Genomic DNA, 23,415 nt, shown 5'->3' with positions numbered 1-23,415 from the left:
TCACATTGCATAAAACAATATATATAAACCAATAGAAAATCTAGAAAAAGAAGCACATTATCTTAACTTATAAATTTATAAAAATAAGATAAAAAAAAATCCAATAAGGTAACTTAAAAGGATAGACGAACACAGAGATATATTTCAGATATTTTATTACTGTCGGATTGCTAAATGAATCGGATAATAATCGGTCGGATAGGGGGATTATCATATTCGTATCTGATTAGTTTCGGACGGATTCGGATTCTCCTAAACGGATACGAACACGGATCGAATACAGATTTTCAAATTTCCGTTTACATCCCTACATGTATCGACCTTATCTGGTCGATACATTTTTTTCAGTTTAATATCGGTACCATATCGTATCGAGGCCTTCCAATATCTATACTTGGCCGACGCAGCCCGATATGATACGATACTTTAAACCTTGTCTTTGCCTAGCTCTTCTGGAGCATAGAGATATGTAGAAGAACCATTGCACTAATTTGGGATATTTTCTCAAGGTTATCCTCTTCATATTATTTCATTTCCATATACAGTTACTGCTGCAATACTGCCTGTCATTGAATTTTGTTTATGCTTCTCTTCTTGGGCTGGCAGCTCTAATCCTCACATATCTAATTCAATATTGATTCTATGTTTCTGCCATGGCCTTCCACAGAATCCACCTTCTGTTCCAACATTGGTTGCTGTAAAATGGGCAAGCAGGCTGAGGCGTTCTGCATTTGTTGTTGATTGGCATAATTTTGGATATACTCTACTGGGTTTGTCCCTTGGAAGAAGCAGTCGTTTTGTGGCAGTATACAAATGGTATTAACTGTCTTTGCCTGCAAAAACTAATGGTTTTTCACAGTCTGTCTCTCACCTTGACACAAATCCTTTAACTCTTTTAGTAGTTCTTTTTTAAAGGATTGAGAAGCATTATGGAAAGATGGCAAATGGTTCCTTATGTGTTACTAAGGCAATGCAGCATGAATTAGCTCAGAACTGGGGAATCAAGTAAGCAGATCACCTGACAAGTTCACTGTCTCCTGCTGTTTGCATTTTTTAGGATATTTTTTGGGGTCTGAAGTGTTTAATGTTTTCTCTTCTGTGATTTAAATGATCAGCGCAACTGTTTTATATGATCAGCCTCCTGAATTTTTTCGTCCTGCTTCACTTCAGGAGAAGCATGAGGTTAGCAAAGTGTTTCTGTTTCAAGTTTCTATGATGATATCTCTAACAGGAGCTTTAAGGTGTAACATCTCGACCTGTTTAGTTGTTTTGTAGACTAAATGAAGAACTTGTTCATCTTCATGGTGTTTATGATTGTGTCAATACTGGTAACGTATAATCAAGTGATAGATCAACTTTTTCCTGTTTCTGAAGCAGTTCAGTGAAAAATTAGTGATATTCAGGGTAAGTTTAATTCTTCTTGCAGGAAACCTAGGTATCAGTAGCAGTGATTTGAATGAGACTCTCTTTACAACCCGAATTGATAGTGGCATTTTCTTGAAGCCGAACCGGCCAGCCCTCATTGTTAGTAGTACAAGCTGGTGAGTTCATATGGTGATTTTTGTGGACGTGAAATAGCCTTGGCCAAAGACTCAAATATCTTTCCAAGATTGAGATGCATACTGATGCCCAAGGTTCTAAATTTCAATTTCAGTGGCCATTTCTACCATGGCCGAAACTGAAAGATTCCGGGGAAATGGTCAAAATGGCACCAAAATAAATTTCTAATCAAACCATAAGACTATGCATATTATGTCAAGAAAGATGAGGGAAAATGAACCACAAAAACCTTAGCAATGTTGCTACTTTACTGATAAAGAATAAGTTTTCTCTGATTCTTTTGTGTAGTGGTTGCTATATTGGGATTTTTTGCAACAATGATGGTTAATGATGAAATACCATTATCGAAAATGAAACAGGATAATTTTGCAAGGAAAACTTTAGAGAAGGTTAGGTACTTAAGTTGGCTATAAGTTTTGCTGTTGCAGAAAATTAAGTTACTGCTTTCATTCGAAAATTATGGCAAGCCTAGTGTGGTTTCCTTGAACAGCATAGCCATTTTTTCACTAAAAGTTGGTTACATGTTTGCCTATCAAAACGAACCCATATGTGAAATGCATATTCCTCCCATCAAAATTAGGTGTGACATGACTAATATAATTTGATGATAATATAGATGAAAGATGTTGGCTGAATATTATTGGGAATAATCCCATATTTGAAAACTTTGAGACCTTGGATGCATTCATATACCAGTTAGGCCTCTCCACCTAATAGCTTAAGCTTTTGGGTTGGATACTTCAATGAACATAATCTGCAGTGGAGTTAACTAAGGTTTTCAAATGAAGTGTCTTGGATATTGATTGTTCATTTCAGGACGCCAGATGAAGATTTTGGTATGCTATTGGAAGCAGCAGTTATGTATGATAGGCGTGTTGCTGCAATCTTAAATGAGGATGACTCAACTGAAAAAGAAGATTTTTGGAAAGAAGTCAACAGTGGGAGACAATACCCATACCCAAGGTTGTTGTTTATTATTACTGGTAGGACTTCTTATTTGTGTTATTTTCTTGTTCGAAATTTGCTATGTCATGGGGAATTTTGATTGAGTGTCTCAACTACCATAACCGTAAAAGGTAAAGGGCCAGAAAGAGAGAAATATGAAGAGAAAATAAGGAGGTTACATCTGAAACGTGTGGCTTTCCGTACTATGTGGCTATCTGCTGAGGATTATCCATTACTTCTTGGTAGGCTATTAATTGTGGATTGTTTGATCTCTTTTTGTTTCCTCTGCTACTATTTTGCTAGCTATAACTATACTCTTTTGCTATACTTATAGGATCAGCAGATTTGGGGGTTTGTCTTCATACATCCTCTTCTGGCTTGGACCTCCCCATGAAGGTACTTTCATCATTTATTTTGACTCTTGCGAAATTTGAAGCCGAATATCTGACTTGTGAAGACATCTTTGGAAATAACTGTTACTAGGTTGTGGATATGTTTGGGTGTGGATTGCCAGTTTGTGCTGTTTCATTCTCATGGTAAAACTCTTGATTTCTATTTTTCCAGTACCTTATGGTATTTGCTTGTTTCGAAATGCTGTTTCATTCTTCATTCTAATCTAATCTATTTTGACTCTATGTAAGCATTGAGGAGCTTGTTAAAAATGAGAAAAATGGACTTCTCTTTTCGTCATCATCCGAGCTGGCTGATGAACTCCTGGTAAGTTATTGTTGGATTTTTTTTCTTTTTCCTTTTTTTTTTGTTGTTTGGAGGGGGAGGAGGGTTGGGTCAGGGGGGATGTTTGTAGTAGTGCCCAGACAAATTTTCAGAATTTCTTGTGACTGCAGTCTTCGGTGTCCTTACCACCTCTTTGCTGTATATGCACCACTTTTTCCTTGCACGAAGTATCTCTTTATTTTTTTATCCAATACCTTTATCTGCATCCTTGGAATCAAGTCTACATGTTTGATGTGGTTAATCTGGTATCAAAATGTAGGAGGCTCAAGGCTATCTTTCAACCTCAAATCTTTGCCAATATTGACACTAACCTTTTCTTGGGTGGGGGATTTAGCAATCTGCTTGCCTGGTAATAGAGGGAAGTTCAAGGGCAACTAGAAGTTTAGAACCCAAACAGTGCAATTGTAACACTCCTGATGCTTTGATCCATATTGCTTCCTGAGTTTTCAGTCATCAGTATGAATGACAAATCTCATTGCATAAACAAAAGTCAGTGTGATTTAATTTTTGGTTTAGACTAGGACCAGGTGATATAAGAAAATTTTGGGATAGGACATTTGGGATAATCTGGTTTGAAATGAAGATTGATTTCCTTTTCTCTGCATGTTTTTTACATGAAGTTTGATTATGTCGTAAAGTTGTTTCTAATTTTACTTTCCTGAGTGATTCTTTCAATTGTTCCACTGGTCAACCCATGCAGATGCTCTTTAAGGGTTTCCCTAATGAATGTGATGGCCTGAAGTCACTGAGGAGTGGTGCTTTGCAAACAGGATCTTCTGCCAGATGGGCTACAGAGTGGGAGGAGCATGCTAGACCACTAATATCTGAGGCAAGTTAAATCTGTGTGTGTGTGTGTATAAGAGTTCTGGCAATCTCTTGCTTTATCACACTGACCTCTGACCTTGTGGGTGGCTGCTGTGGTTCAAACCGTTCAATTAAACGAAGCTTTGGCCAAGTTGCATCAATCTGATCTATAATCCTTCAAGAATTTGAGTTCTTGTGGACTGTCCTAGAACACAAGAGATGAACTATCTGTTACCCATTATAACTATATAATTTGTTGGATGACCAAAGTTCTAGACGAATATATATTTCAAGGTCCTTTCCAGTCATATCTTTTACCCATTGTAACTATATAATTTGTTGGATGACGGAATTCATCTAAATGACCAAAGTTCTGGACGTATATATTTTTCAAGGTCCTGCCAGTCAGCTGGTTGAATTTTTAAAAATGCCTCCATATTTTCTCCTTTCCACAGTTCTCATGGTACTTGTGTGAAACATGCAAGCATACATGACAAATGCTTAAGATACCATTAAGCTAATTAGATTGGTTGGACTGAAATTGCAGGTCATCTCTAAAAACTGCACTTGATGTCTAGTTGAAGTTCCATTCATTTCAGCAGAAGTAAATGTTTGGAGAATCTTTATTGGAAGTTCTTAAGACAGAAAAGAACTATGAATCATCTACAGTACTCTTCAATTTGAAGGCAAAACAGGCAATAATATTTGAGAGATTAGACCAGCTTGTCATCTACAATATTTAGAAGAGAGAATTATGGTACATTTTTTTTGAGATTTTCTGTTTTTCATATTTTTCTTCTATTTATTTATTTTTTCTTGTAAACTGATTATATGAAGATTATAGAATATATTTGGCGGCATGATTGATGAGTAGGAAATTAGAATGAGATAGATTCTCCAAAAATGTTGAGTCTTAGTTAACAAATTTCAGAAAATCCTTTGTAAAATCGTAATGTTAATGGCTTAGTTGACAATGATGCTCACATGTTTCGGAGCTATTAGCAACAATGATTCATGGACAACAGGTACTTTGGACAAAGGTTTGACAAAGTTGGACCTCCCATGTGGTTGTATTCCTGCAAAGTTACCATAATTTGCATTATTTGTGTATTGTGTAGTTTTAGAACCCGATTCAACTGGTTGGTCAAACTGGATTTAAATGGAACCATGAATCAGAAAAAAAGGGAAAAAAAAAAAAAAAGAGAGGCCAGATCCCTTGATTTGTTTTCTGGATGAATTTTGAAACGAAGTGTACTAAACTATTCGCTTATCATTCACCATTCATTAGGTCAGTGAAAAGGAGAGCAGACCCATCCTTGATTTGTTTTCTGATTGGATTTTGAAACTGAAGTGAACAAAACTATCTGTGTATCCTCAATCATGAGCAAACTACAAGTTTCTTTTACTTTTAAAAATGCATGAAGGTCTGCATGCTTGAAAAGTGCAGCAAATTTGCCCTTTTATAAATTTTAGGACATACAAATATTGGTAGTTATAGCAAAGAAAATGAAGGGATTGAGTTCCCTGTCTGTCTGTGTAGTGTATGCTAACTCCTCCCTTTATCTATCTCTCTCCCCATAGCATGGTTTTAGGTATCAGTCGGATCGGGATTGGTATCAGTATTGGTGGGGATCAGTATTTGATCGGTCATATAAGACGATTTTGCTATTAAAGATATCAATATTTGACTGTATTTTAACAATAATACCCTTTGTACTGTTCACCGATCAGGTGATGGCTTAGGTATCAGTGTTGGTCAATCCCAAACCGATACCTAAAACCATGCCCCCACACTCCCACAGTAAGGGTCAAATATATAATTTCATAGGATGGAAGAGAGAGACATAAGGAGGCAATAGCAGAAGCTACGCAGCCTGGTAGTGTCCCCCCCTCCCACTCCCAATCTCAAAGAAATATAAGATATGAAAAATAGGACAGTTTTCTTCCACCTATAGAGGACGGTTTACCCACCATCCTAAAGTCTACAAATCCCTATAGGGTTTTAGAAAACTCCCAAAACACCCTTGTGATGCTTTCTCCCGCCCTTCTGACGCCCGTTGTGAATGGAATCCCATACCACGGGAGGAGGAAAACTTGATCCTGCAAAATAATATGGACTTTCAAGAGCATAGTTCCATCGATAGCCCCTTGCTTCTGTGGCTGGTGACATCACCCTGCTGCAGTGCAGTCTTGTTCCCTACTATAGCACGGTGATGGACGCCACTAATCAGTGGTTGATGCAATGCAGTCAGCTGTTCTTTTCTCGTCCTCAGAGTCGGCAGCTCCCTTCTTGCCCTCTGATCCTTCACTTCTCTACAGTTCTGTATCCCTCTATTGCTTTGTAATCCTGTAATACTGTAGCCTTGAAAGAAAAAAGAAAAAGAGCATGGTTCCTTGACAAGTGAAGAATACGAGAGACATACGAGACCATAAACATAGAAACACATAAAATAAGCTTAGAAATACCTAACACGATTTCATAAATGTTCCATGACCAGAGAGTGTCGTGATACTTCCTTGGGATATGGGGTTTCTTGATTGTTTTCACTTTGTCCTGCTTTTTTAAAAGCAGGCCCTTGAACACTTACAAAAAAGAGATAAACATGGTTTCCAATCATAACCTACTACATGTAGAACACATCGTAAACAACAACCAGGGATTCATTCTGCGTCGAGGATCACTGTTGATACCTGCCCAGCAGACAAAAAAAAAAATACTTGATTTTTTTATTTTTTTGGAACCAATTATTAAATCATTTGGATGAGCATGTGTGTGAAGCTGATACTCAAACATCTAAAATCGGCACGCTAAACAGACATAAAGGCAGACAAACAATATTCAAATGAGCTCTTTTTCTTTCACATTAAAATGTATTAGAACACAATCACAATACAGAGCTGACAGTTATTTCTCAATTATACATTTGTCCAGTTGGCAGCAACCTACGTGCTATTCTCATCTTCCAGGTGCCATGTTTCTCACATTCTATCCTCCCATGAAGAAAAGAAGAATCCATTTTGAGCATCCTTTCTCCACCCAAGGTTACTGGTGCTATTACAGGGCAATAATCAACATTTGGTTGCCCTTCACCTGTTCACAGCTGCAATCAAGATAAGAAACAGATCACTTCATGGAAGAAGTTTTGAAGTTCAGTGAACAAGCAATGGTAGACAGATAATGGGATGCTCACAATTTTCTCAGGCATTCACTTTATAAATGGCAAGCCAGATGGCACTCGTCGTGAATATTCCTCATACTGAGATCCGAAAAACTGCCTCAAGTAATACTCTTCATATCTGCAATCCTATATATAGGAAACGTTCCAAGATAAACGTCCCATTGAAGGAATGATGTTTCATTCAACACTAGGAGGAACTCACTAATTGAGGACTGCAACTCTGGAAATATTAGGTGGACTAGGCAAAGATTAAGCATAGCTTACAAAATGTTAAAATGGGCAGTCCCTGAAGGACGTTTCATGAGATACTTCTGTTACTATTCATTTTCTCCTGCATAAACAAGAAAAAAGGATACCGTATCCGTGTTGAGAAGAAGCGCCAAGTAACCAGCATAAAAGTAACTATGCATATGGGATTGCATAGCATTATTTGAGTACCAATTGCCCAGATGAAAAAGCCAGAATATCCTGGATGACGGACAAATCTGTTGAGCAAATAAAGGCCAAGACAAATTAATACCTATATGCTCCAAGCATGAATACAAAACAAACTTTTCTCCCTCAAACAAATATATGCACCTCAAGACTTCCATGCAAAGTGAATAAAAAAACGATGTTAAGGCAATCCAAAAGGAAAACGAAAACTAACCCTGTCCCCCCCCCCCCCCCCCTTCCCCACCAAAAAAAAGAAAAGAAAAGGAAAGGAAAGGAAAGGGTAAGAAAATAGGAAAAAGAAGGCCACATGATTCAGCAGTTCAAATAAGAAATAGCTTGAATCATGGACTTTAAAATGCTCCTTTAGGACTATTAAGGAACAATAAAACTAAGGCTGCTTTGTGCTTTCATGAGAACATCCTCACTTGACACTCTGAAACATATATTAGTGAAACAGTTGTGCCCTCCAAATACAATTATTCTCTTTTAACAGTATCCACACACACCAGTCTCACTTAATAATATTCAGTACTGATGAATATGTAAAACATAATCATATATTCCTGAGCTGAGACTCACTGCAAAGATTCTATAAATACTTTAAAATATTCTAATTTAAGTTATTTAGCATGTTGGAAAAACTAAGCAAAATATTGAGGACAATAAAAATGATGCTAATATAATGGTATCACCCATGCAAGAATCATTAACATTGTTCAATCTCCATATTGACCTCATATTCCTTTATCATAGACTGAATTACACAGTTTTCTCAAATAAAGGACCTTAGGGTTTTAATTTCCTTCCACTTTTTGAGTTGTCTCATTCAGCTTAATGGTTTTCCTTTGATAGCTTTGCAGAGCGCATTCAGTCCCCAGATAACTTTCCTAGTAGGCCATCAGGTTGTTAAATTAATTTTGTTTCTCAGGATGAATTGGAATTATTTGTATACTATAAAAAAAAAAAAAAAAGAGCGTCCCAGACTCCCAGTGCACAAGGCTCCCGCTACTGAAGGGTCTGGGAGGGGCAAATGTACGCTGCATTACCCCCTGCTTCACAGGAGAGGTTGTTTTCAAGTTTTGAGCCCGCAACCAACAGGTTACAATAGCGCAACTTAACTGTTGCACCAAGGCTCGCCCACTGCAATTATTTGTATATTAAACAACATAAAACAATGGGTAAATTACAGACCACCCCCTGGTTTTCAATCGAAACTCAAATCACCCCCTGGTTTAGACCCCAAAATGCCAAATTAGTCCCTACCATTAGTTTTATGCTGTTATTAAGTGATGATGTCAGCCAGTTAAATAAATTTAAATCCCTAAACTACCCTTAACCAGTGTTGAGTTACTATTTTACTCTTATCTAAAAACCCCAAAATTGATCCTCTTCCTCACGCCACTCTCTTCCTCCCATGACCTGCAACTCAATCTCAAGCAGAAGAGTCACCGGAGAGAAGAAAGAGAAGAAATTGTGACGGAGACATCGCCGCTGTGGCAATGGTGGTGGTGATTTGGCGCCCGTGGTGATGGAAGCTTCCCAAATGGCAGAGGCGACGAAGACATCAGAAACTATGACGGAGACATCGCGTTGTCAAATTCCTTACATCTGTGGCTCAATTGGGTTGCGCACAGCTTCTGCTGGATCAAGGCTAGGTGTTTGTTCATGTCCTACTGGGTTTCGCAGCATTAATCAAGATAGCAGACAAGGTTGCTTGCCATCAGATAAATCCCATCCCTTGGCTTCTCCTTGTAATTCTAATTCATCAAGAAATGGCACCGGTGGTATTCAATCGAATTCATCGACAACGGTATTGTACACAAGTCTAGGTGCCAGCTTGAGCTACTTCGAAAATATTTTCTCAAATCCAATTAAATATGTGAATTTTTCTTACTGCCAACATCTCTGTTCAAACTGTACTTGTTGGGGATTTTTCTATTCCAATTCCTCTGGTTCTTGTTTTCTACTTGAAAATCAAATGGGCTCCTTATTCATACCACAACCTAGAAGTGATAATTCATCTGGATACATTGAGGTGATGGTTAGATCATCTTTGATGGGCACAGATGGGAATACATCTGGAATCTAGAGTTCAAAAGCTTTTCCAATGGTTGCTCTGGAGGTTCCTCATGTAGGCGGAGATGGGTGATTCCGCTGTGGCATGGACGGAGATGGGTAACCAGAACCTTCTATGTCTGCATCTTTGGTCGGCTCTCGAATCGCTCCAGGAAACACCATCGATTGCAGGAGCCACCACCGTAAGAGCTACAACAGCAAAACCATAATACTGTCTGCATGCGTTGACAACTCCTGCTACGATTCTAATCGAACCCAGGTAGTCGATCATCTTCTCTTCAATTACGTTCACTTCTCTAGACCCAATTTCCCCAATATAGATTCAACGATTGTGATGATTTTGAAAACCCTAAATCCCTATCTCCCCTTAACCCTCTCATCACGGATTTCTCGGCTCTAGGGAATTTTATTTGTTCCTCTCCCCCTCCGCTGGTTTTGGAACTCTATGTGATGCGATCAAAATTTGCAGAGAAGGAATTCCGGTTTGAAGTGATTTGTTACTGTTCCCAGCGGTGGTGGTGGTGCTGCCAGCGGAGTTGCAGGAAAGGGTGGGGTATTTTAGGTTGAAGATGAAGGAAGGGTACTATTGTAAATTTAATTTTTATGTTTTAGTACAAGGGTAAAATAGTCCTTTCACCCCAATAACTAACAGCAGACTTAACACATTACTGTAGAGGGGGTAATTGGAGTTTTTTCAAAAACCAGGGGGTGATCTGAGTTTCAATTGAAAACCAAGGGGTGATCAGTAATTTACCCTAAACAATTCATACCACTATGCCATAACAGCTAGGTTGTTTCTCCTATTCTTTTTTCTTAATAAACATAGAAAGGAATTGCATGCATGCATGTGTGGGCGTGGGTGTGCTCGCACGTACATAATTTTGATTGGTAAAGAGTATATTTACCATGCAAGGAAACATAAAATAGGATATTTTGCAATGCTTAAGGAGATCTAAGGTCAAGCTTAAGCACTGAGGCTGATTTCAGTGATTCATAAAATAAAAGAAGGTAATGGATGATGCTCCAAGAAATCCAAGAAAGGAAAAAAGTTACTATATAAGAGAGGAATTAGGGTTCCATGAAAGAAGCACTGGTGTTACAAGTTAATATTGTAATTTTTCTTAAGTTTGTTTTTCATCAGGGCTTGTTTGTCTGTGTTTCTTCTTTTCTTTTCTTATTTTTTTGGATAAGCACACAAAAAAAAAAAAGGGATCATTTCCCAGTTTGTGCATGTCATCCTTGCACAGGGCCATGCTAATTTTGTCTGTATTCTTTCGTTTTTATCGAATGTCTCTGAAGAATGAAGATACATTTTCTTTTCTTTTTTAAAGGGAGTGGTTTTTGGTGAGGGTCTTTCTTGTTCATCAAGCTGTCAATAGTTGTGCCTTTTCTTTTTCTTGGCTTTAAGCCTGCATCTTGCTACTAAAGATTTCCTTTTGTTTCCTATCAAAAAAGAAGAAAGGAACAAAGAAAGAAAGCATCCTAGAGGATTTCAAAGCAAGCAAAGTGGTAGGAATGGTGTGGTAAGAGAGAAAATTGGAGTTTATTGAATAATTGGAAAATCAGCACCAACGAGAAGATTTCCCTACTGGTTGACAGGGTGTTCCGGTGGTATGGTTTATGATGGTATTTTACAGGTTTTAACAAAACCATATGAAAAATAACAATTGGATAGGAATATCATCAGCAGTAATCTTGCAGAAAGAAAACCAAAAGTGTGGAGAAGAAAAGAAGGAAAATAGTGGATTTGTTTGTCTTTTGTTGAATCTTTTTCACGGCTCGATAGATAATTTGATAAGCCAATGATTTTTTTCCGTGTTTCAGAATACGGTTAACCAACATGTTAACACGTATTCTATAGCTCCTTCCTGCGTTAATTGCCAAATTTTGGTCATTGAGATTCATAGGCGATTCGGATTAATATTTAGGGATAAATATTACCTTTCTTTTTCCCCTTTCAAACTAAACTCAAATAAATCGAAATGATTGAAGTTTTTCTATTTGGAATCGTATTAGGAGTCAGTACACAAAGATTTAAGGTCATTTCTTCAAATTGCTCTCCACTTCTAAGTTCATAGCCTTTGCGGTAGCTTCATCGATGTTACCTTCCAAATAAAAGGCCTGCTCAGGAAGACCATCTAATTCGCCGGAAAGGATCAGTTGAAAACCAAGGGTTGACTTACCAATCTTCAACTTTAAAGCATAAAACCTCTAGGATTTGAAAACTATTATGATATTATCACAGATGGCAGCAAGCATCAAAGAATTTCATTGATACCCTAAAAAGAAAAATGAGTTTAAACACTAATATGACCCTTTGCAGGTCCAGGCCTACCCAGACTTCTGCTGGAATTCAGCACTAAAAATCCATCTCTTTGTCTACCCAAAAAAAGATGTGTACCGACACAAAACTTAAATCATTCAGCAAAATAAGTTAATCATAACTTTTAGTGTCAAATACATTAAATAATGCATTCCCATCTCAGATTCAAATATTTACAACATTAATGAAACATAGATCCGGACCAGTATGATAAAATCATTATAATGACTTGAAGTGTTGATCAATCAGCCAAAAACTTCAATAGGATCAACCATCAAATCAAACCCTAATTCTAGTACCTCATGAGCATGGATTTACTGGTATAAGGACCATAAACTCCACAAATTCTCAGTGTTAAAGGATTGTTAGTGTCAAAGGAGTACTTCTGTCAGTATCTTTATGGTTTATATCCTTGAGTGTAATTTACACATAAGCATATGTCCTTTCTTGTAATTTCGTTATAGTTTTAATGCTATAAAGCTTCCCCCTCCCATGATTAGAATTTAGTTCTGTTCTCTATAAGCGTGGGGTGTTTTGTTCACTCTCTCTTTTCTCTCCTCTCTCTCTTCTGTCCTTCTACTTTCTTTCTTCTTCTTTTGAGCACAGGTACTGATTTCAGGTTCTGATACTGTCATACGCAGTTTTGTATGATCAAATTAGTTTGGGCTGAAACAGCATCATCAGCTGATAAAGGCTTATGAAACCTACGGCAAAGGATTTTTTTTCATTTGGGGCTTAGGCATACGACTCTTGTTGGGCCTCCAAAATAGGCTCCTCTCAGTTCGACATTATATGGGCAGATGTATTTACCAGGAAAAAAAGAGGGCAGAAGTAAATAAATAAATAAAAGGAATGTAAAATTGTAAATTCTGAGTTTGTTTCACCATCAGTATAAATAAGGGGTGTAAGATTTTACAATGGTTCTCACTATTTTAATGCCAAAAGACAACAACTTTTCCCTTACTTTATTTTACTTCTGAGCATGTTACCTCCAAACAAACAAAACCATAGCTGTAAGAGGTCAACAACAACTCAGCCTTATCCCAACAAGATGGGATTGGATACTTGATTTCTCGACAGACATGGACTATGGTGGATTTACCTCTAGTAAAGATCTTATGTGGTGTTGCTAGGTGTAAACTATTAAGTATAATCCAGATGGCTTTGTTGAATGACTAAAAGCCCGTTTGGTTGCAAAAGGTTACACCCAAACATAGCGTGGATTGCTTGGAGACCTACTCTCTTGTTGCTCGGCTCAATTCAGTTCATGTGCTCATTTCTTTAGCTGTGAATTATGATTGGCCATTATATCAGTTGGATGTTAAAAATTATGAGGAGGTGTATATGAAGCAACCTTCAAGGTATGTTGCTCAGGAGGAGAATGCTCGAAGAGTTTGTAAGTTACACAAGACAATTTATGGCCTAAAACAGTTACCTAGAGTCGGTTTGATAAATTCAGCTCAGTTATTGCTCAATGCGGGTTTTTGCAGTGCTATTCTGATCATTCTGTGTTTGTTCGTCGCTGGGATTCTAGGGTAATTGTATTGGTTATGTATGTTGATGCTATTATCACATTTGGGGATGATGCATCTAGGATTATAGAGGTGAAATCTTATCTACATGAGCATTTTTACGAGTATTTTCTTAGTATTGAAGTGCTTCGGAGTAAAAAAGGGATTAGTATCTCATAGAAAAATACGTTTAGATCTTTTGTCTGAGACTGGTATGATTGTTTCCAACTGGTTAATATGCGTATGGATTCGCATTTAAAGTTTGGGACAAATGATGGCGAGGAGTTTGATGACAAGCACCGGTACAAGAGATTAGTCAGAAAACTAATTTGTCTTACTGTTACCGAGAGACCATAAAAGACAGAAATAACCCATAACCCCAAATAACTAAAACACGATAATCTTAACACTCCCCCTCAAGCTGGAGTGTAGACATCACCAAGATCCAGCTTGGAACAGCCACTTGCAAACTGTGGTTGAAACAAAGCTTTGGTAAACATATCTCCAAGTTGAAACTGGGATCGAACAAAAGGAGTAGTAATCAACTTCTTTAGAACAGCATCGCGAACAAAATGACAGTCAACTTCAATGTGCTTGGTTCGTTCATGAAACCCAGGGTTGTTGGCAATATAGATAGCAGCCTGGTTATCACAGTACATCTCCATGGGTTGATCACTGAAATAACCAAGTTCATGAGTAAAGGAACGAACCCACATCAATTCAGCAGCTGTGTGAGCCATAGCTCTGTACTCAGCCTCTGCACTGGAACGAGCAACAAGTTACCACCAAAGAAAGTACAATAACCTGTAGTAGATCTACGATCACCATCAGATCCAGCCTAACCGGCATCAGAAAATCCAATAATGCTAGTGTGTCCATGACGGCGATAGACAAGTCCCTTGCCAGGAGCACCCTTAAGGTAACGTAAAATACGACAAGCAGCCTCCCAATGAACTTGCTTAGGCATCTGCATGAACTGACTGACAACACCCACAGCAAAGGAAATGTCAGGACGAGTAACTGTAAGATAGATAAGTCTACCGACCATGCGTCGATACTGGTGTGGATCACTAAAGTCTGTCATCAGAAGCACCAAACTTGACATGAGGGTCCATAGGAGTATCAATAGGTTTACAACCCATTATACCTGTCTCATCAAGTAAATCAAGAACATACTTTCTTTGGGACAAGCTTAGACCGCGAGAACTGCGAACAACCTCAATGCCAAGAAAATACCTGAGGTTACCCAAATTCTTAATCTGAAAATTGTCAAGTAGATATGTCTTCACCTGTGCAATCCCAGAAGCATCATTACCAATAATAATAATATCATCAACATATACTGCTAAGATGACCACATTAGACCCCTGTCGTCTAACAAAGATAGAGTGATCAGAGTAGCACTGAGAGAATCCACAACCAGCAACAACACTGCTAAATTTATCAAACCAGGCACGGGGAGATTGTTTTAGTCCGTAAATTGCCTTGTGAAGGCGACAAACTCGGACACTATCCTCCCCCTGAGCAACATAACCAGGAGGTTGCTCCATATACACCTCCTCCTGCAGATCACCATATAAGAAAGCATTCTTCACATCCATCTGGAAAAGGGGCCAGTCAAGGTTAACAGCCAAAGAAAGCAAAATACGAACTGAATTCAGCCTTGCAATAGGAGAGAAAGTCTCAAAATAATCGACCCCATAGGTCTGGGTAAACCCCTTGACAACCAAACGAGCCTTGTGCCGCTCCACAGAACCATTGGGATTGTACCTCACTGTGTACACCCAACGACACTTAACAAGATCCTTACCAGGTGAGAGATCAACCAAAGACCAAGTCTTACGAGAGATGAGAGCCTCCATCTCCACATGCATAGCATTTTTCCACTCAAGGTGAGACATAGCAATGGTATAAGAAGAGGGAATAAAAGTAGAATGTAATGCAGTAGTAAAAGCACGATAATGAAGGGGAAGATGAGAAACAGACACATAATTTGCCAGAGGATAAAGAGGACGGGTAGAGCAAGTACGAGTACCTTTTCTCTGAGCAATAGGGAGATCATCAACAGTAGGATCTGCAGTCAAAGAATCAGCTGGTGGCGGTAAAGGGGCGGCCTCAATAGGTTGAAGAGGAAGCAGCGGTTGTTGTTGGTGACGACGCACATAAACCTGTATAGGAGGGGCAGCTATCGGTAGAGGAAGAGGAGCAGGGGCAACAACCCGACCAACCACATCAAGAGTAACATCAATGGAGCAACCAACGAAATAAGGGGAATTCTCGAAAAAGGTAACATCAGCAGAAGAAAACTGTTGGCGAGTAACAGGGTCAAAACATCGATACCCCTTCTGGGTACGAGAATAGCCAAGCAATAAACACTTAACAGCCCGAGGAGATAACTTATCAAGCCCTGGGCGAAGCACATGAACAAAACACTGACAACCAAAGACACGAGGAGGAAGAGAGAAAACAGCTCGATCAGGAAACATTATGCTGAAAGGAATTTGATTATTGAGAATAGAAGAAGGAATATGATTAATCAGAAAACAGGCTGTCAACACCGCATCGGCCCAATAGAGTTTGGGAATATGCATATGAAACATCAAAGAACGAGTGACATCTAACAAATGGCGATTTTTGCGCTCTGCCACACCATTTTGTTAGGGTGTATAAGAGCAAGTAGTTTGGTGAATAATGCCATTGTCAGAACAAAAATGAGAGACCTCACGCTGAATTAATTCAAGTGCATTGTCAGTACGCAAAGCTTTTAAATGAACACCAAATTGAACTCGAATTTCATTATAAAACTGCTTGAAGACAGACACAAATTCAAAGCGATCCTTCAAGAGGTACAGCCATGTCATCCGAGAATGATCATCAATAAAACTAGCAAAATAAGAAAACCCTAACCAACTTTTGACCCTACAAGGACCCCAAATATCCGAATGAACCAACTGAAATAAAGAAGTACTCCTAGACTCTGGACTCAAAGGAAAAACAGTACGATGATGCTTGCCAAGCTCACAAGCTTCACACTCGATACGGGAGACAGACTTGCAACTGGGAACAAGGTGCTGCAGCTTAGAGAGAGGATGTCCTAGCCGATAGTGCCAATGTAAAGGAGATATGCCAGGAGAAGTAGCAACCGCTGCAATAGATGTAATTCCCAAATCAAAGTAATAGAGGCCACCCTTCTCATACCCGCCACCAATCTTCGTCTTTGTTGCAAGATCCTGAAAGACACAATAAGAATGGTGAAAGGTTATAGAACAATTCAAAGTTTTAGTTAATTGACTAACAGACAAAAGATTAAGAGGAAGCTTGGGAACATGAAGAACATTAGGTAAAGATATGTCAGAAGACAAGGAAACTTTCCCATGACCAGTGACTGGTATGGAGGATCCATCTGCAATAGAAATCCGAGAGGACATAGAAGACTGTGTGTAAGATGAAAACAAATTAGGCTTACCGGTCATGTGAGAAGATGCTCCGGAGTCAATGACCCACGGAGAGGATGAGAACGCAAAACAAGCAGTAGTACCTGAGTGGGCAAGGACAGCTGTAGATGTAGAAGATGAAGTCTCAAGTTGCTGGACTCGTTGTAAGAGTTGAGAGACTAAGTCATTAGAAGAGTTACCACCATCAGTAGAGGATCCCGGAGCAAGGTCGGAAGAGTGCACAGAATCAGCCCCTCCATCAGATACGGCAGAATTTGCAAACTTCTCACGGGCCCACTGTGGTTTGCCATGTTTGAGCCAACAATTATCAATAGTATGATTAGACCGATTACAATGAGTACACCATCTAGAACCAGCATCAACAGAACCAGAACCAACAGTGTTAGACATAGTCCCACGACCTCCAGAACCAACTCCACGACCAAGCCCAAAAGTAGATCCACAACCGCGAGAAGAGGTACCACCACCACCACGGCTACGCCCTCCAATAGAAGTGAAAAGGGCAGAATTATCTTTGTTGGGAGAAGCTGAATCAAACTTCACCACTGAAGGGGATACAACTCTCTGGAGCTGACAATATGCTTCATTCATAGAGGGGATCTTCTCTCCAGTCAACAATCGACTTTTGATGGATTGAAGATCAGAGTCTAACCCAGAGAGAAATTTGGCAACCAAAAATTCAGATCGTTGGGACTTAATTACAGCAGCATCAGTAGAGATAGGCTGGTATACATTAAGTTCTTCCCACATCCCCTTCAATGAACTGTAATACTCACCAAGGGATTTTCCATCTTGTTTAAAAGTGAAGAATTTCTCATAGAGGTCATAAATTCGGGACAGATTTGTATCTTGAGAGTAGCTTTCCTTGAGTTCTTCCCAAACACCCTTGGCAGTTTTATGAAACATAACATTAGACGCAATGGAGGGTTCCATGCTATTCCAAAGCCAGCAAAGAAGGGTTGCATTCTCAAACTTCCAATCATCATATTTGTCATCAGTATATTCCAGAGGTGCCATGGTAAGGTATTTCATCTTCCGGCGAGCAATGATATAGACCTCAAAGGCTTGAGACCAAAGAAGATAATTAGAAGCACCATTCAGCTTCACACTGGTAATCTGAATGTTAAAGTTGTCGGTAGAAGACTTAGAATCAGCCATTAGGGAAAATAATAGATGTAAACACCAATGTCGATAACAGCCCAAAAGTAAACCCTGATCAGGTTAAAATCGATAGCCTTGAAGAATAGGGCAGAACAGCCCAATACAGAGGTATAATCTTTGATGAAGATAACCAGCAATAATGATGTATAATCACTGTAAATCCAGCAGCAATAATGAAGAACAGATCCCAGAAGAAAAACAAATCGATTTCCACAGGGTTTTGGAATATCGATTGTCAAGATTTTAGGCAAGCAAGGAACCAATCTTCAAGGACTTGAACAACGACAGGAACATACACAATCGTTGCGATAGCAGGGAACTCTAGTCCTTCATGAATATATGACTAGAGTTCGAGATCAATAGAAGCAACATATGGTTGCTATAGACCACGATAGAAATAAAGGGATGAAGAACCTTCAAAGCAAGCAGCAGCAAAGGAGAATCTCGTGGATCGGAATTCAATGCTCGATACCATGTAACGAATCAAGATAAAACCTAACTCGTAGCAATAGAACTAGAAGAAGAAAGCAAAGAAGAAAGAAGAAGATCCGAGAAGAGAAGAAGTCAAAACCGAGAGAAAGAGAGAAGACTTCTCACGATTTAGTTAATCACTAAATCGTGAGAGGCAGGTTTTATTTATAATCAAACTTAAGTGAATTACAATAAGAAACACCCAAAATACCCTTGAGACATAAAATTAAACAGAACTAACTAGAGAGACCATAAAAGATAGAAATAACCCATAACCCCAAATAACTAAAACACGATAATCTTAACAGGGATTAATAGTTAGTATATGAAGTGACCTAAGAAGGCTCACTGGGAGGCGAGGTATATCAAATATTAAAGTATCTTAAGGGTGCTCCAGTAAAAGGGCTCATTTACAAACCTCATCAACATACTGATGTGGTTGGATACTCTGATGCAGATTGGACTGGTGCTGACGGTGATAGGAGGTCTACCACAGGTTATTGTGCTTTTATTGGTAGCAATCTTGTCACGTGGAGGAGTAAGAAGCAAACAACTATGGTCAGTTCTAGTGCTAAGGCTAAGTATAGGGTCATGGCTCATACTACAGCCGAATTAATGTGGTTGAAATCAATGCTTCAAGAGTTGGGGTTTCTGGTTACTAAGCCTATGAAGATATTATACGATAATCAAGTTGCTATCTTTATTGCAAGCAATCCGATATTTCACAGAAGGACCAAACATAGTAAGGTTGATTGACACTTTGTGAAGGATGCAGTAATGAGGAAGTTGATTGATACTCCCTTCGTTCTTCTGCAGATCAACTAGGTGATATGTTTACCAAACTTATGCTTAATCCCACTATCCGGAAAGGCAATTCCAAGCTTGGCATGGATGATGTATATGATCCAGCTTGAGGGGGAGTGTTAAAAGTGAAGTGGGTATTTAGGGTATATAATTCTGGGTTTAATAGTCTTTTATGTAATGTTTAGTAGTATGGGGTATTCTTCTAATTTCTTGAACTCACTACTTTATATAACGGATCACAGTGGTCATGGTTTGGAAGACTGACCAAACCGTGAGTTTGTTTCTTCTCAAGACTTGCCGCTCTCTCTCCTCTCTTCTTCTTGTTTCTGTTTCTCTTTTTTAGCTAACACTGGTTTCTTGTATTAGATATTGTTTCAAATCATTTCATAAAGCAATCCACAAATATCAAATTTAAGAATAACGATATAAACCTAATATATAATCTGTTTTTTGAATATATAACTAAATGAACCATTTTATATTCTGTCAAAAAAAGATGAAAAGTCATGAAAATTATTGGAGTTGATCAATGTCTCTAGTCCCACACATATTGAGTTACCAGTTACCACCGTCATTGCATAATTACTTTTTCTGTTAGAAACCTGACAAAAACAAATAGAATTTTGAAGGAATATAAATAGATCAGATGCAAGACATTCGTAAACCATATAGCAGGTGAAAGAAACCCCCCTCCCACCCCAATTCCCAACATCTATTTTGAAAAGATAAAATAATAAGTATGTTCTTGATCAATTTGGTGGGGGAGGGAGGAAGAAAAACATTTCATATGTGGAAACATAACTGAATCCGCCACAAAAGAATGGAAGAAAAAAAAAAAAAAAGACCTGCATCTACATGTCCCAATCTATGGATTCCTGCAAAACACCTAAAAATATGAAAAGGATCTAAATCAAAGATTTTTAACCAAGACTGTAAGCTGGTGTAGAACCCTAAACAAACTTGACTTTGGTCTGATGAATTAGACCCAAGTCATTTTTATTTTCTTTTTTGATTTAATGCAAGAATCTAAAGAGGACAGTCCCAGTCAGGGTCCTAACAATTTTTAGGCAGAAAGGTGGATTGTGGGAGATCAATTGGAAGAAAGCACTGAGTCTCCATTTTTGCCAGGTTCAGCAATAATGATCAGCAAATCTGCCCAATCCCATACCAGCACTTGAAACCTTGCAATCCACACTTGATCATTTCTCCTGGAAAACCACAAGTTTTACAATAGGATGGAGTTCTACAAGCACTAAGCACGTACCTGTAGATTCCATGAGTAACCAACTCATGCTGGTCTTCATGACGAACCTTGATCATGTGCGTGAACGCGCGGTCAGCTGTTATAACAGCAGCTTTGCGTATTACCTCCCCAATTAGCACCAGAGCAAGACCAGTGTTGCTTATCCACCAATATTCCTTCAACCATGGCAGTAGAAGTATTTCGAGAAAGTATTCCAAAAAAGAACAGCCCATTGCCAAAACATATTGTTTGCTGATTAGAAGAGCTGCAAATTAACCAAAATCTAACTTTAAACTAGAAAAACCCAATGTTCAGCAGAGAGGGCAGAAATTTAACAGTTCACTGAAACATTCTGTCGAAAAAGAGAAGTACGTCCAAGAATATACAGGGATGAGCACTCCACAAAATGTATAAAACAACCATATACATTAAAAAGCACATTGATATGAAACAACCACTTTGAAAGACACAAACACACTCAAAATTCGAAATTGTGATTTATTTCCGTTGTTCTCAAAAATAGTAAACAAATTGAGTAAAAGAAAAGGCATTACTGGAATCCAATGGGAAGTCTCCATTGTTCACCCAAATTTCTCAAGCTACCCAACGATGATAGTATCCAATGCTAAAGACCTCAGACATTGCTTCACTGAATGCAACTTTTGTAGGGCCATAACCCGGTGCAAGTCCTTCTTTCTCAGGATCCTGGGATGGTTTGACTAGAATCAGTCCTAATCTTGGATTTTTTGCAAAAATTTGCCACACTTCCACTCAAACCTGCTGTCTTTATGACGGCAGCCTGAAATTTTCATCATCTCACCGAGCAACAACCCTTAAATGTAGCCATTGTGAAGCATATTCTTGCCCTTGTCCAACATGCAGAGGACCCATTATGGTTCAACAGAAACACCTTAAGGTGAGATGGTTTTAATTTTAACTAAGAACAGTGAAGCCATTGGTGTAGTCACCAAAGAGCACCATAGAGGGCTTCAAGCAGCCTATGCCAGAACCTTGGAAGATTGCCATCAGTCCATCACAAACTGGAAGTAGGTTTTTTCCTTTAATGGATTTTATCCAGCAAATCAACTAGAACTACACCGAGTGAGAATTCAACTCTTCAAGTAGACTAGTTTAATCATTAACTCGATCAAAATTCTTTTACAGACTCATTGGCACACAACACACAATAATTCTATAAGCAGAAATCCACTGATTCTTCGCCAACTCCTTTCCCAACAACGACCTTTATGCATAATCTCAGAGAGGTGGAATGTTTTAGCTCACTGAATGACCATTTTCAGCCAAAATTGAAACTGGGTTAAACTTGGTGCCAAGAAGCAAGAACCACCTAGATTCCTCAAGAGTTTTCTATTTGTTGGAATAGCTACTGTCCATGACGCTAGTTTTCCAGTTTGTTATTTGTAACACTTTCTTTCCAACCACGCAAAGAAGAAATTTCATTACTCACCGGGATCGCAACCATGTATCCTAATGAAATTTAGGAATAAGATGAACAAACCAAAGAAACCAACTCAATAAACCCTAACACAGCCTCAAAACAATTAATTGAAACACCAGAGTTAGAGATGGCCTAGAGCCCATAAAGCAGTAGAAGTGAGGAACACAAAGTATTCATCATTAATCCCATTAAACACAATTTGAATCGTCAAAGTGAAAAAGTTTTAAAAAAAATGCTATAAGAGCCCACTAAATTAAAACATTTCTCCTGGTAACAACGCAACACCCAGTTACCCATTTGTTTCCTATACTATAGAAACCTATACAACAACATGAGAGAGAAAGAGAGAGCACGTACAGCTCAAAGTAACATTGGATCTACCATGAATAGCAACAGCTAGAACATACTCTGAACTATGAAAGAAGGCAACAGACGCAATCATCTGAGACAACTGCCTGATAGCAGTGTAGCCAAACATCTCCAACATTTTTGATTTTGAAATCGAGCGGAATAACAACTTCAATGAGAGAATGTCGAATCGATAGAGCATGGAACACTGCAACTGGAGTTTGAACTTGGAACCCCTTTCAGGCTCCAGCCTTTCCGAGAGGATTTTGATTCCTTCCTTCCTGCTGAAGAACCACACCTGATTTTGGTCTAACTGAGGCCTGATCAGGTCTAGTCACTGTTTTCTAAACCAGACCGGTTGTTAACCAATGGCGAGTGAAACCTCATTTTGGTCTGGATTGGGCTCTTCTTCAGCGCGGCACTGTTTGCAGCTGGGGAGGTCTCGATCCACATGCCAGCACGTCGGGATGTGTGCGGACATGTAGATCAGAGCTCCCCAGCAGTACGATATGCACTGCACCCCATGTGGCGCACAAGTGCATGGGAGAGGAGCTCTGCTCAGTGCTCACCATATTAAGGTAAATTTAATGTGATAGTGTGATTCTAATTCCTAAATGGTGCATCAGCATTGCCATGTACATAACCGTATGATGGGATGAAGGTGATATCCCTTGTTTTATTCTTAAAAATTATTTAATGTCAGGTAAAAGAAGTTTTCAAAAAATAAAGTTATTTCATACAGTTTTTATGTGGAATGTCAAGATTTATCTTCACTGGGAAAAAATATATATATATGTTATAAATAAAAGAGAAAAATCTCGCACTCCTAAGCATGCATATAGATCTGTCAAACAACTCACACGCCAAACCCAACTCGTGAAGTCCTTCTTCCTCATAAGCTTTAAA

At 38.7% G+C, this 23,415-nt stretch overlaps 2 protein-coding genes and 1 pseudogene across 3 annotated transcripts in view; 1 reads left to right on the top strand and 2 right to left on the bottom strand.

Annotated features, from left to right (window-relative positions):
• The window catches only part of LOC122655984 (UDP-glycosyltransferase TURAN), a 28,678-nt gene extending 23,878 nt beyond the window's left edge, over positions 1–4,800 (top strand). Inside the window, exons 6-17 of one of the 2 annotated variants that reach the window (XM_043850393.1) lie at positions 668–816; positions 916–1,005; positions 1,116–1,182; positions 1,265–1,328; positions 1,427–1,541; positions 2,377–2,543; positions 2,637–2,747; positions 2,840–2,901; positions 2,989–3,041; positions 3,147–3,222; positions 3,941–4,069; positions 4,592–4,800. In XM_043850393.1, coding sequence (XP_043706328.1) covers positions 668–816; positions 916–1,005; positions 1,116–1,182; positions 1,265–1,328; positions 1,427–1,541; positions 2,377–2,543; positions 2,637–2,747; positions 2,840–2,901; positions 2,989–3,041; positions 3,147–3,222; positions 3,941–4,069; positions 4,592–4,615 — 1,107 coding nt within the window. In that variant the 3' untranslated portion in view covers positions 4,616–4,800. Of the gene's footprint in view, positions 1–667; positions 817–915; positions 1,006–1,115; positions 1,183–1,264; positions 1,329–1,426; positions 1,542–2,376; positions 2,544–2,636; positions 2,748–2,839; positions 2,902–2,988; positions 3,042–3,146; positions 3,265–3,295; positions 3,326–3,940; positions 4,070–4,591 lie in introns of those variants that run through there. The other variant, XM_043850394.1, reaches the window with a different exon arrangement.
• Positions 4,801–7,246: 2,446 nt separating this feature from the next.
• LOC122655985 (protein-S-isoprenylcysteine O-methyltransferase A-like) lies at positions 7,247–22,761 on the bottom strand. Its single transcript, XM_043850395.1, has 4 exons — positions 22,519–22,761; positions 20,724–20,967; positions 7,580–7,708; positions 7,247–7,341 (listed from the first exon to the last, which is right to left on the bottom strand). Exons 1-4 carry the CDS (start codon positions 22,709–22,711, stop codon positions 7,251–7,253), a joined length of 657 nt encoding a protein of 218 aa, XP_043706330.1. The 5' UTR covers positions 22,712–22,761; the 3' UTR covers positions 7,247–7,250.
• Positions 10,936–11,044, bottom strand: LOC122657176 (annotated as a pseudogene).
• Positions 22,762–23,415: the final 654 nt, after the last annotated feature.

This window comes from Telopea speciosissima, chromosome 3, assembly GCF_018873765.1.
Source record: "Telopea speciosissima isolate NSW1024214 ecotype Mountain lineage chromosome 3, Tspe_v1, whole genome shotgun sequence".
Lineage (NCBI taxonomy): Eukaryota > Viridiplantae > Streptophyta > Magnoliopsida > Proteales > Proteaceae > Telopea > Telopea speciosissima.
This window is presented reverse-complemented; position numbering and strand designations above follow the sequence as displayed.